Here is a 13182-nt window from a genome sequence, read left to right as displayed (position 1 = left end):
CCAGACAGCAATGCCAGCACAGAAGACAACCAAGTGGGTGGCCAGAGGAGGACAGGGATGGGGGCAGGGGCAAGGAGAGAGCTGGGGTATGGGTGGCAGCTTTCTGTGAGACTCAGACATGCCCACTTCCTCTTCTGGCAGCAAACACCCAGCTGGGGCAGGTGCAGGGGCTTGGCAGCACTGAGGAGCTGCTGTACCTGCCCATTTCAAGATGAGGCAGTGGGAGCCAGCACCAGGCTGTGTCCTGGTTTCAATCGGGTGCACCTTAGCGAGGCTCAGGGCAGGTTTCCTGCACCCATCCCAGCAGAGGCAGGGCTTCCAAACGCCACACACACACCCGGGCAAGGTGCCCGTGTGTGGCACAGGCAGTGCCAGTGGCTGTGCCAAGGCTGTGGCTCCATCCCACCGGCTCTGCAATGGGCAGCAGCAAATGCTGAGGAAGCACCTGGTGTCAGTGCAAGATAAATGAGTATCTCGCTGTTCAGCTACTGCTGTGTGACTTCAGAGAGAGCCGCATGTGCCAGGGGCATACAGGCAGAGGGCACCCACCAACTGTGGGACACCCACCCAGTCACAGGGTACCTATCCAGGCATGGGGCACCACCCACTCCACCATGGGGCACCCATCCACCTCTGGGGCAGCGCCCAGCTGTGGGTCAGCCAGTGCCCATGTGGTGCAGGGGAAGTGCAGGGAGGGGGCTGTGCCAGCTGCAGTGTGGCAGGAAGGACCCACTGTGGGGCCAGGACGAGGCAAAACCACAGAAAAGAGGAAGCCTTTGAGTGCCCCAGCCCAGCAGCAGCAGTGCCAGGGCACAAGCACACAGGCATCTCGCACAGCACCGTGGCCCGGCCTGGTAAGTCTGAGCTCAGCACCAATGCCCATGGCAGGAAGAGGGGCTGAGGAACGGGCAACCCCAGCACTGCCAGGGAGGGTGTCCCCACCAGAGCATCTGCAAACAGGGCCAGGGACTGGTGGGCAGAGGGACCAGAAGCACTAGTGTGCAGTGCAGGGAGCAGGCAAAGCTTGCCCAGCCCTCCTTGCTTGGGATGCCAGGTTCTTCTGGAGCCTAAACTTAGCTTGTGTGTTTTAGGAGAGGGGCAAAGGCAGGGAAGGGGTTCTTCACAAAGCTGCAGGAGCTGGGGTGGGACAGCCAGGCACCAGTTCTCAGAAGGCTCAAAACCCATGGAAGAATGGGCACAGCCCTGGCAGCAGCAGGGCTGGCAGCCCATGTGTTTCCAGAGGTTACCTGGAAAAGGAAACCACCCTTACTGCCAAATGCTGGAGGCTGCATGTGGGTGCCGAGCCCCATGTCTGGGACTGGCATTCCTGCTGCCTGCAGGGCTCAGGCTGCAAGCTCCCGGGTTGCTGGGGCTCCTGTGCACGTGGTGGCTGGGGAGAACACCCCAAACCTGAGGAGAGCCCCCAACTTGGGGGCAGCACGGCCACCACTGCAGGAGGGTGCTGGAGCAAGGGGGCACTTCTCAGGCAGGAAACCCCTGCTGAGGGTTCAGACTTCTCAATGATTCCAGGTCAATGCCGTTCCCAGCTTGAGCCTTGCCGTGGGGTCATCCAGGCAGGGCCTGGGATGTCACCTGTTATTGCCCTTTGATGTGTGGCCCCATCCTGCAAACTCCCAGGCAGCAGGTGGCATTCCAGACTTGACACAGGCAAGCAGGAAGAGTGGAGTTGGGATCGTGGCTCTTTGTCAGTGGGAAAACTGGGGACCAGAGCAAGTACAAAGGACTGAATCCATGGTGTGTGTGATGGGGAGCAGTGCCAGGTGTGGGAGACACAGCTGGCTGCTGCCCATCAGCCCTGTACCTCCCCTTCACAGAATCCCAGCCTGGTTTGTGTTGGAAGGGACCTTAAAGCTCCTCCAGCTCCAACCCCTGCCACAGGCAGGAACACCTTCCACTGGAGCAGCTTGCTCCAAGCCCCTGTGTCCAACCTGGCCTTGAACACTGCCAGGGATGGGGCAGCCACAGCTTCTCTGGGCACCCTGTGCCAGCACCTCAGCACCCTCACAGGGAACAGCTTCTGCCTAAGAGCTCATCTCAGTCTCCCCTCGGGCAGGTTCAAGCCATTCCCCTTGGCCTGTCCCTACAGGCCCTTGTCCCAGGCCCCTCTCCAGCTTTCCTGCAGCCCCTTTAGGCACTGGAGCTGCTCTCAGGTCTCCCCTTCAGGAGCCTTCTCTTGTCCAGGCTGCCACAGCCCAGCTCTCTCAGCCTGGCTCCGGAGCAGAGCTGCTCCAGCCCTTACAGCATCTCCATGACCTCCTCTGGACTCTCTCCAACAGCTTCCCATCCCTCCTATTTTGTTGCCACAGAGCTGAATGCAGAACTCCCCTTGGCAGCACACCCCTGCTTGCCCTGCAGATGGAGATGCTGAGGAGTGTGGGAGGGTGACACAAAAGCCACCATGGGATGACACCAGGGGTGTGGGGGGCAGCAGGAGGGTCGGGGTGATGCTGGAGCCCAAGTCAATGGGAAAGTCTTTTCACCCCCGCCTCCATCCCCAGCACCTCTCCACCGCACCTCGAAAGCTGAGCTGACAGGCCTTGGTGTCCTTTCTTCTCTCCCAGGTGTCAGCTTGTCACTGGAGGTGACAGACAGCCTGGCAGCATGCCCCGGGTGTCACTGCTGCCCTGGCTGCTGGGGGGCCGGCCTGATGTGAAGGCAATGGCCATTGCAGTGGTGCTTGCAACCACCCTCTGGAGCCTGAGGTGCTTCCTCAACCCTCCCCAGGTCTCCAGAGAAGCCCCTCAGCACATTGAGCCACTGCTGGTCTTGGTTTGGGAATGGCCCACAAAGCAGGTCCCCAATGTCAGTGGGGATGTCTGCCGTGAGCTGTATGGCATCACAGGCTGCTGGGTCACCATGGAGCGCCAGCTCCTGCACTGGGCAGATGTTGTGGTGTTCCCCCACACCAGACTGCAGCCCAGCAGGGACAGCCTACCCAAGGACAGGCCACCATGGCAAAGTTGGGTATGGGTGTCCCTGGAGTCCCCCTCCAACACTAAAGCTCTAGCGGGATGGAACCAGACCTTCAACTGGGTGATGACCTACCGGCGTGACTCGGACATCTTCATCCCCTATGGCAAACTTGTGCCCAACCAGTCAGCCATTGTGAACATCCCTGCAAAGACCAATTTAGTGTCTTGGGTCATCAGCAACTACCACAGGACTCAGAAAAGAGCTGAAGTCTACAAGAACCTCTCCAGGTACCTCCATGTGAACATATATGGGAAAGCAAACAAAAAGCCACTTTGCAAGGACTGTCTCTTGCCAACGACATCCAAGTCCAAGTTCTACCTTGCTTTTGAGAACTCCATCCACCAAGACTACATCACCGAGAAGCTCTGGAGGAACGCACTGATGGCCGGCACTGTGCCCGTGGTGCTCGGTCCTCCCCGGGCCAACTATGAACAGTTTGTCCCTGCAGACTCCTTCATCCATGTGGATGACTTCAGCTCCCTGGAAGAGCTGGCCACCTTCCTGAAGACCATGAACTCCAGCCACTACAGGCAGTTTTTTGGCTGGCAGAGGCGGTACAGTGTGAAACTCTACACCGACTGGAGGGAGCGGATCTGCACCATCTGCAGCACCTACCCCAGCCTGCCCCATGGCCGCATCTATCCTGACCTCGAGAGATGGTTCAACACCTAGAGCTGGTGTGCTGGGACCATTGGGGCAGAGGATACAGGGGTGGGGTACAGAGGATACACGGCCAATCCTAGACCAGGACCTGGAGCAGGGATGGATGTAGGAGTCTCCACCTCTCCTCCCAGCCTGGCTGTTGCCACACTGGCGCTTGTTACTTAATTTCCTGCAAAATTGAACGACCCCCCCACCTGACCCAACCCTGCCCCACCTTGCCATGGTGCCGGAAGGATGAGATGGTGCTTTAGAAATAAACGACAGTGCTGTAAAAGCTCTGCCTGTGCTGCAGGGCATGGAAAGCGGTTGAGGGGGGGGGGGGATGGGGCTCCCTAGCCTTCCCCTGCCATTGCTCTGTGCCCTCCCCAGTGAAGCTGCAGTGCCAGAGACCCCGTAGTGACATTCCTGGTTGGGCTGGAGAAGCCAAGGTCAGGTCAGCAGGGAGAACCCAGCACCCCGTGGCTGGAGATAGAGAGCACAGCCTCTGCTCCCCCACTTCCTGGCCCACCCCAGCACACATTTTCCCCCACAGCCTCAACTGCCAAGCTGTGGGTATCACTGTGCTGGTGAGGACCAGGACACCGGATGCTCTTGGGTGAAATCTCAGCCCGCGCAGTGCAGTCAGAGGGATGCTGTGGTTTCTCACTCTCCTGCCCTGATGCGACAGGAAACCAGCGACGTGGTGGAGGCTGGAGCCTAGCAGGAAGCCCAGAGCAAAACCAGGCCTCTGGACATGTGGCATCTGCCTTGGGCACTGCCATGGAATGTCCTCTTCACCCTGCACTGCACACACCAGGCACTACGCTACCAGCATGGTACAGAGCTGGACCTGGTGCATACATTGTGGGCACCCTGGCCCATGCACACACCTTGCACCTGGGCACAGGCAATGCCAGGCACCCTGAGGGAACACCTCCACCTAGGATGAGTGGCAATGCTGGGACTGGGCAACAGGACTAGGCAGTGAGACAACAGCTCCATCCATGCCTTGCTCCGTGCCCATCAAACTTGGTGCCATCAACTCCCTTGATAGAAACAATTCTTTTTTCACAGGTCCTTTCCCTTTCCCTCTCTGCAGCCCTACATCACCTAATCCCACTGCTGCCACCCCTCAAGGTGCTGGCTGCTGCCAGGACCCACTCCCAATGCCCAGGAAGCAGCAGCATACCCTCTGCAGATGTTGTATCTCCCCTGGCCTGGCACATCGTGTGCACGGGAGCATCCCTTGTCCACCAGTGTCACACTAGCAGCTCCATGGCAAGGCCAGTCCAGATTTCCTGTACCTCTCTCTCTGCCCACCCCAGGGCATGGAGTGCTGCAGCTCCCATCACATCCCTGTGAGATGCACAGCATTTGCTGGAGCACCCTGCAATCAGGATACTGCTGCATTCACCCTCCCCAAAAGCAGCCATGGAAAAACAGAAGCTCGAGCTGGGTGTAGGGTGATGGGGGAGGAAGAGGGAGGCACAGAACCCAACAAGGTACAGCTGTCCTCATAGTGGGCTGGCCTACAGGCAGCAAAGAGCTGTGTGCTGCTGGTGTGACAGGGGCTCCTCCACCCTATTTGAGTGCTCTGGTGCAGCCTCACCATGCTGCCTCAGAGCCAACCAGGCTGGCCTGCTGGCATCATGCAGGAGCAGGGATAAAGTGAGGCAAGGAAAGGGTTAACTTGCTCTCAGGCCCCAGAGAACCGATATTTATTTCATTGCCAGAGGGAATATAATTAAGAAAAAATAGAAAGCATCATCAACTACAGCAGGCTCAAAGGCACAGGTGTGCTCGCAGCACAGACAGGACAGTATCAGCCCCCTGGGAAAGATGATCCTTGGGGCAGCCATGCTGTGGCAGAGGGACCACACTGGAGAGGGCACAGGGGACCCAGGGTGATGTTGAGCACCCCCAAAGCAAGCCCCAGCAGTAGCCCGCCCATAGATGGGTGAAGCCCTGTTGTGCGACTGGGTGATGGTGGCAAAGCCGCTGGGCACAGTGCCCCAGCCCCACTCTGTGACAAGGAGGAGTCAAGCTGGGAAACTAGGAATCACTACAGAGTTTGGTTTTTTAAGAACTACAACCAAAAAAACTTAAAAAATTTAAAAAAATAACAAAATAAAACCACCCTGCCCTCCCCCCCATCCCCAAAATCATCTAAACCCCACTTTTTTCTGGGTCTCACAGGAGCACTCAGCTGGGCACAAATGGCTACACGTGGCTTCAGCAGGGTGCAGTGGGGCAGCTGCCCTCCAGGAGAGGTGGGATGCTACTGAAACCAGTAAATTCGCCTGACTGGGAAGGGCTGGGAGCAATCGCAGGGAGCAGGTGACATCCCTGTGCCAGACTTCCAGCCCTTCCCCTGCCCTGCACTCCCCAGCGAGTGCCCCGGAGCAGGAGCGAAGCCGTGCCTGAGCCTGCTTTGGGAAAAGCTGCCCCACAGAGCCTGCGCAGCCCTGACTCAGTGGCTGCTGTTGCTCGTGGAGAGCCCGGGCTGCAGCGCAGGAGGGAACATCTCAGATTTGTGGAAGGGTGGCATGTAGACAGGAGGGGAGTGTGCCAGGCTGTAGCCCTGGGACGTCACGGGGACGGGCAGGCCGGGGGGCACAAGCGGCTGGTTCATGTCATACATCACCCCCTCCGCCTCATTGCCGAAGGGCAACAGCAGCCGTTTGCCCTTCTGACGTCGGTTGCAGAACCAGACCCGGACCACCTGCAAGAGGGGAGAGACAGAGCAGGGTGAGGGGGGAGAGGGTGACAAGGACACCCTTTTGCGGGTGGCATCTCAACATCAGAGCCCCAGCCCTGCCACAGCTCCTCCTGGGGCAGGCTGAGAATGGCCACTCTCCCACAGCTTCCAGTACTGAACCAGCTGGATGCAAGTGCTTAGAAACCATGGCCATTTGGACACCCGCACTCCAAACTTCTCCAACCTACATCTTTGTCTAGATTGAGGTCCTCAGCAATCTGGGAGATCTCCTGTGGACTGGGCTTCACACACTTGCGGAAGAAGCTCTCCAGTGTCCCCTTCACGTTGGTCTCAATGCTGGTCCTGCGCTTTCTCTTCCGAGCTTGGGCCAACACTTGCTCCGCATTGCACATCTGAAAATGAGAGAGGAACCACGCACTTGGGTCACAAGGCTAGTGATGTCCCCACCAGGATATGGACACACGTGTGGTCTAGGCAGGATGGGGACAGGCTTTGTCCATTACTGTCCACTGAGCATCACCCCATTGTGACTGAGGTCATTTCCAGTGTCCCACCACTACTTGCAGCTGGTGTAGAGGTGCACATAGTGCACGTGTCCATGTCTTTCTGCATCCCCCCAGGAAGCAGCAAGCTGCATCTCCAGCCTATCTGTGATTCCAGCAGGACCTGCCTGCTCCAAGAAGGGACCACAAGGTTTCTGGGGGGTGACTTGGGGTCTCCCCAGCCTGGCACCAGGTGATACCCAGTGGTTCTTCCCACAGCTGGGCTGATGGAGGAGCCCAGCTGTGCTTGGAAATACCTGCTGCTCCTTTCATCTCCCCTCCCAAAAATCTCATGTTAAAGAAAGGGAGAAGCTGCAGTTTGAGGGCTCATGAGTGTGCAGTGCCCTGGCTCCAGCCTGCCCCAGCCCCACACCTCTTGCATGTTGTCCGTGTTCTCTGCCTCATTGAGCCAACGCTGCAGCAGTGGCTTCAGCTTGCACATGTTCTTGAAGCTGAGCTGGAGCGCTTCGAAGCGGCAGATGGTGGTCTGGCTGAACATCTTCCCTGTGCAGGCAGGCAGGACATCACACACTGCTCCAGCCCCCACCAGTCCCTTCAGAGCCCCCCTCCCCCCCCCCCCCCCCCCCAGCATCCCCTGTCCCTCCGGATGGGGAGCAAGGCAAGGCACTCTCCCTGATGCTTCAACACCAAGTTAAACCACTGCAACACTCTTCCAGAAGCAGCTGCAGCCATTTAAAATCAGCTCCTTGTTGTCAAACCGTTTTGGGCTTAAGCAAGTACTGAGCAGGAGCCCCAGGGCTGAGACTTGCCACCTCCTCTGCAGGTTGCTAAGGCATTCAGGTATTTCCCCCCAGCCATCCCCCCAAAGCCTCTTCCTTCTCCCCAGTGGGTGCTCACCATAGAGGGTGCCCAGAGCCAGCCCCACATCAGCCTGGGTGAAACCCAGCATGATGCGCTTGTGCTTGAGGTCCTTGGCGAACTGCTCCAGCTCCTCTGAGGTTGGTGCATCCTGGCAGGGGCAGAGAGAAGCTGAGAGAGAACAACCCTTGCCCATGGGCTGCCGGTGTATGGTGGTCAGTGTGGGACAGGAGGGCTCCGTAGAGCTTTTGGCACCCACCAGCACCTGCCAGCTCTGGGCAATGGGGTGCTGGGGACGACGGGGTGGGTGGCAGGAGGGTTCTCCCTAATTTCTGAAAGAGGGGCTATGCTCAGCGATCCCAAAATGTCTCCCCCACCCTGCCGTACATAGCACCCCCTGCGTACCCTCTGGACTCCCCCCCCCCACGCCCAGGTGGCCCAAGGAAGAGAGAAGGTCCGGGAGTACTCAGAGCTCTGCTCCTCCGTACCTGGGAATGTCCCCTCAGCCTATGACACATCCCTACGAGCCCTGCGCTGCCGGTGGTGCGCACCCACCTCCCTCCTGACGGGGCAGCCCTGCTCCCAGGACAAGTGGATCGCCTCAGGTGAAGCGAGTGATGAAAAGGCCCATGACTCCAGCAGGATCGCAACACTTCCGTGCCACAACCCAGCTCTTTCCTTCGGGAGGGCTGTTTTTCCCTGTGCTTCCCTTCATCCCTCAGGGCAGCCTCCAACTGCTGCGGGCGCATGTTGGAACCTTTTACCCGATTTCTGTATTACAGTGCAATTTCGGATCTCCCTCCTGCCATTTAAGGGTCAGGTTTGAATTCCTGCCGCACTTCTCAACAGGAACTCCGGAGCGTCCCCGCCATGGGGTGACCCTCAGCAGGGAAAACCTGTTCCTCGTAGCCCCCACCAAAGCGGGGACTGCTCTCCGGGACGCGACGCCGGCAGAGCTACGATCCGCCGCAGCAGCCGCTCAGACGCGCCCGCGGAGCCCGCCAGGGAGGACGGGCACAGCGCTGCGGCTTAAAAACACTAAAACCAAACCGAAATCTCAACTGCCAGACACGAGAACTACCGCTGCCCCCGACCCAAACTCGGGCTGGCTCTGCCCGTCCCGGTACCCACGAAGCCACGGGAAGAGCGGTCAGGGGATGCCCCCAGTCGCCGGGCCGCAGCGAGGCCAGGGTCGGCACAGCGTGTACCGGGCGATCAGCACAAGAAAAGCTGCCCCGAGTTCCCCCAAACCGCCCTTCTCCCTCAAAAACAGTCTCCCCGAAGTGTTCCACCCGCGGAAGAAGGAATCGTCGGGCCTACTTGAAGGGGGTACCCGACGGAGGGGACGGAGGAGCAGGACGGCACGGACGGGATCCCTGCTAACAGCGATGCCGGAGAGCGGCTAAGCGGGTCCCTGCCCAGACGGGGCATCACGGCAGCGAGGCCGGGCTCTGTCCCTCGTCGCCGCAGCGGCATCGGGGGCAGGAAAAGTGGAGCGCGGTACCTGCGAGGGGTGCTGGGGCTGGCCGGGCGGAGGGCAGCCCTTGCCTGTTCCCATCCCGTCGGGTCTCACCTCGTCGCCGCTGTCGCTGGAGTGTCCGCCCTCGCTGGCGGCACCGCTGGAGCTGCCGCTGCTGCCCAACCCCGACAAGCCACCAGAGCCCGGCTGCAGGGCGGAGGGGCAGAGCTGCGGGCCGGGGAAGGCAGCGGGGCTGGGGAAGGGCGGACCGGGCAGAGTGGTGGCGGCCCCGGGGGGCGCGGGCCCGGCCCAGGGCGGAGAGGTCCAGGTCGACCCGCAGCAGGCCGCGGTGCGGGGCTCGGGCGAGGGCTGGCTGCAGGGCCGGACCGGGCGCGCCTCCGCCTTGGCGGGCGGCCCCGCGGGGGGGGGAAACCAGGCGCGGGCTGGCGGCGGATCGCGGGTGGCTTCGGGCTCGGCGGCGAAAGGGAAGAAGAGCGGCTGAGCGGCCGTCCCGTCGAAGCCGCCGCGAGGAAAGGGCGGACCGGCTTCGGGCAGGAGGCCAAAGTGGGCGGCCGGCAGCCCCCCGTCCGGGCTGAACATGCTGCCCGAGGGCCTAAGGCTCCATGTGGGGGCTGCCGGCCTCTGCCTCCCTGCTGCGGCGCCACCGAGGCCTCTGAGGGCGGCGGGGCCGTACTGGGCCGTATGGAAATGGACCCCTGCCCCATTGGCCCCGCACCGGTGGGTCGGGCGTGAACTTGATCCCCCCGGGAGGGGTTGAGGGTGGGGGGCAGGTGTGATGGGAGGTGGGCTGGGTGCTGGGACCCGTCGGTCCCCTTCCCTCTGGCCTTGGGGAGGGGAGTTCTCCACTGCGGGTTCTTGTGCCCCTCCGGCTCCGCTCGCCCCGTGTGCGGCGAAAGGCAGAGCTCCCCCCATCCCAACTACGGGGTGCTCGGTGGGACTCCCGTCCCCCAGTTTTGGCGCAGCATCAGCCCCAGCGTCTCCCCACCTGGAGCTCCCCAGTGTTGCCGGGTCCAGGCATGGGCAGGGAACGGGACTGCTCTGGGCAGCAGCCAAGGCCTGGGATACGGGAGGCGCAGACTACACAGAGCCACAGCAACTCCTTGCCCTGGGGATGCTGGTGCCATCATGCTGGACGAGGGCTTGGCCGTCCCTCCTGCCCCTCTACAACACCTGGTCCCAGCTGCGGCCCCACACACTGTGGGGTGTCCTGCAGAATGTTTAATGGGCAAAGAGGGGGCTTCCTGGCTCCCTCTCACTCCCACTGTCCTTTTGCTCACTCCACAGGGGAAGGCAATGACTCCGAGGGACCGTGTCCTTCCTGGAGGCCTCTGCAGGCAGAGGCCCTGAAACTCTGGGTGTGCCACAGGGCAGCTAATTGCAGCCCTGGCTATCAGCCTCATCACTCCACAATGGAGCACGCTTGATATTTTCTCTATCTTAAGGGCTTTCCTCCTACTGCCCTTCACAATGGCGCTATCAGGGCCAGCTCCAGCCATTTCCCCATTCCCTCCCTCCAACAGCACTGGCAGCTTCCCTGATCCCTGAGCCTCTGCTGGGGTCTGCCAGCCCAGTTCCTGCCTGATGTTCCCGAGTACTCCTGACCACAGCTGGAGAAGGGTGAGTGGCCACCCGGCTGCCAGCACAGTTCCCTGTTTATTAACCGGGATTACAGGCAGCCTGCTGCTGTCTGGCACTGGAGATATGCCAGAGAGATAGGCTGGAGGAGCCTCCTCAGCAGCGCTGGGATGGGACAGCTGGGGGAAGGCACTTGGTGCTCTTTATGAAGCACTTGCTTTGGCTCCTGGGAGTACTGGGACCCGTAGTGCCAGCAGCAGCCTCCGACACCACTGCACATGTGGGGAAGCAGAACAGCCCCCCTTGTAATGGTCATGGAATCATAGAACGGTTTGTGTTGGAAGGGACCTTAAAGCTCATCCAGTTCCAACCCCTGCCACAGGCAGGGACCCCTTCCACTGGAGCAGCTTGCTTCAAGCCCCTCTGTCCAGCCTGGCCTTGAACACTGCCAGAGATGGGGCAGCCACAGCTTCTCTGGGCAGGATGAATTCTGCATGATGGACCTATAAGGGAGAAAAATAATAAAAACCAACCAAGTGGCTGAGCTGGAATCAGTTAAAGCCACATCCTGAGTCCTGGTGGCATATGTGCCAGGCTGCTCTGCAAGTGGGTGATGCTGAGCAGTCCCAGTAACAAGACAAGAGGATGTAAAAAGCCAATCAGGGGGAATGTGGGCAATCCTGAAGCGATGTGGGCAACCATGAGGGGACATGGACAACACTGACAGGACATGGGTCACCCTGAGCAAGCCCCACTGGGGGGCTCACATCTGCCCTGCCCCAGTGAGGCTCTGTCTGTGCGGGTGCTGGCCTCAGCCCTGGGCTGTGCTGCATCGCACTTCCCGGGATGCCGCAGGCAGAGGAAGTGTCTCTGCAGGACTCCGATGGCAGCCATCAACCCTGCTCCTCCCGGGCTCCCGCTGCGGCCCCGGTTTTCAGAAGATCCTTGGCTGGGCAGTAACTCCCCTTCCCTTTGATATATTGTTCCCTGGCTGGACCCCCTCCTCCTACCAACCTGCTCTTTCTCTCCATCCCCCCAGGAAGCTCCCCCAGCCCTCCCAGCCCGACAGGCCTCAAACGCATTCCTGCTCCCTTTCATATACAAGCGGAGGGGAAGGGAGACGTTGACTTTGAACCGTCCCCTTTGTAGGAGCAGGGCCTATTGTAGCAGTGATGGTTTTAGCTGGGGGATGTGGAGGGAGTCAGTAGGGGTTCTCAGTGTATCCCCCCCCTCCCCTACATTTCAATGGGGCAATTTTGGGGGGCTGTGAGAGGTCCCTGGTTACTGTGTGGGGTCCCTGTGCACCCATCAGTGGTTGGGTTTGACCACATATTTGGAGCAGAAACTCCAGCCTGCTTCAGGAGGATGGATCTGAGGCCCAGCTCTGTGGTCTAATGCAGCCAGGGATAAGTGAGATCCTGCTAGGAAGAAGGAAGGAGAAAGAAATGTGTCCAGCTTGCCCAGCTCACTGATGTGACAGCGGGCTGGGGAGGACAGAGCTGCACATCTGCGTGCCCTGTTGCTGTGTGCACTGTTTTGAGTCTGCTTGGGAGTGGAGATCAGATTTTAAGAGAGTGTATGACTGCAGATGGTGCTTCATTCACTGTCCACCCACCCTCTCTCTGTGGCAGATGGTGGAGATGCAGTTGGGGCTGTGCTGGGTGCTCTTGAGCTTCATGCCTGAAGCAATCTCACCTTGATCCTCTGGTGAGAGCCAGCTTCAGTCTTCACCCTTGGTCCATCAAAGGTCTGGGCAGTGTGCTCAGCTTCAGAAGCCACATCTCTTGAAGGAATGCTGAAGCTCTTCCATGGCACCACAGTTTGTTTGGCTGCAGCTGTTCTGGGTGGACAGGATGGAAAGTTCATAGGAGGATATTTTGGTCCAGTTCTGCTCCCTCATAGAGTCACAAAATGGTTTTGGTTGCAAGGGACCTTAAAGTTCATCCAGTTCCAACCCTTGCCACGGGCAGGGACTCCTTCCACTGGAGCAGCTTGCTCCAAGCCCCTGTGTCCAACCTGGCCTTGAACACTGCCAGTGATGGGGCAGCCACAGCTCCTCTGGGCACCCTGTGCCAGTGCCTCACCAGAGAAGAATTAAAAGGCCTCTGTATTACAGAGTCCAGGTGTAGTTTGGGCATCACCTGCATCACCGCAGTGCCTGAACACCCCGGCTGCTCCTCCTGCTGATGGACAGCTGGGGAAACTGAGGCATGGACATGCTGGGCCTGAACACAGACCCTGCACCCAGCCCCGGCCTGTCCTCGGCTGTCTCCAGCACAGACCTGGTATCCCAGGACCAATGTTTCTTCCATGCCAGGATGCGATGAGGACACAGCTCCCCAAGGGACAAAGGGCTCCTGCTACTGCAGTGCCCTGAGCCGGAGGGTCTTCCTGGGGGAACCATGTTTTAT

The 13182-nt window shown here is 59.8% G+C and overlaps 2 protein-coding genes across 3 annotated transcripts; one reads left to right on the top strand and one right to left on the bottom strand.

Annotated features, from left to right (window-relative positions):
• The first annotated feature begins 821 nt into the window (after positions 1 to 821).
• Positions 822 to 3862, top strand: FUT7 (fucosyltransferase 7). The gene is made up of 2 exons (XM_005143542.3): positions 822 to 854; positions 2583 to 3862. Exon 2 carries the CDS (start codon positions 2623 to 2625, stop codon positions 3664 to 3666), a length of 1044 nt encoding a protein of 347 aa, XP_005143599.2. The 5' UTR covers positions 822 to 854; positions 2583 to 2622; the 3' UTR covers positions 3667 to 3862.
• Positions 3863 to 5798: 1936 nt separating this feature from the next.
• LOC101867962 (POU domain, class 5, transcription factor 3) lies at positions 5799 to 9775 on the bottom strand. 2 transcript variants are annotated; one of them, XM_013127597.3, is made up of 5 exons: positions 9290 to 9775; positions 7756 to 7867; positions 7271 to 7401; positions 6583 to 6747; positions 5799 to 6358 (listed from the first exon to the last, which is right to left on the bottom strand). In XM_013127597.3, exons 1-5 carry the CDS (start codon positions 9773 to 9775, stop codon positions 6107 to 6109), a joined length of 1146 nt encoding a protein of 381 aa, XP_012983051.3. In that variant the 3' UTR covers positions 5799 to 6106. The 2 variants fall into 2 exon arrangements, with proteins under 2 accessions (XP_012983051.3, XP_030900017.2); XM_031044157.2 differs by having other exon boundaries at positions 9221 to 9437.
• Positions 9776 to 13182: the final 3407 nt, after the last annotated feature.

This window comes from Melopsittacus undulatus, chromosome 11 (genome assembly GCF_012275295.1).
Source record: "Melopsittacus undulatus isolate bMelUnd1 chromosome 11, bMelUnd1.mat.Z, whole genome shotgun sequence".
Classification (NCBI taxonomy): Eukaryota; Metazoa; Chordata; class Aves; order Psittaciformes; family Psittaculidae; genus Melopsittacus; species Melopsittacus undulatus.
The sequence above is the reverse complement of the archived record's forward strand: the minus strand, read 5'-3'. Positions and strand labels throughout refer to the sequence as shown.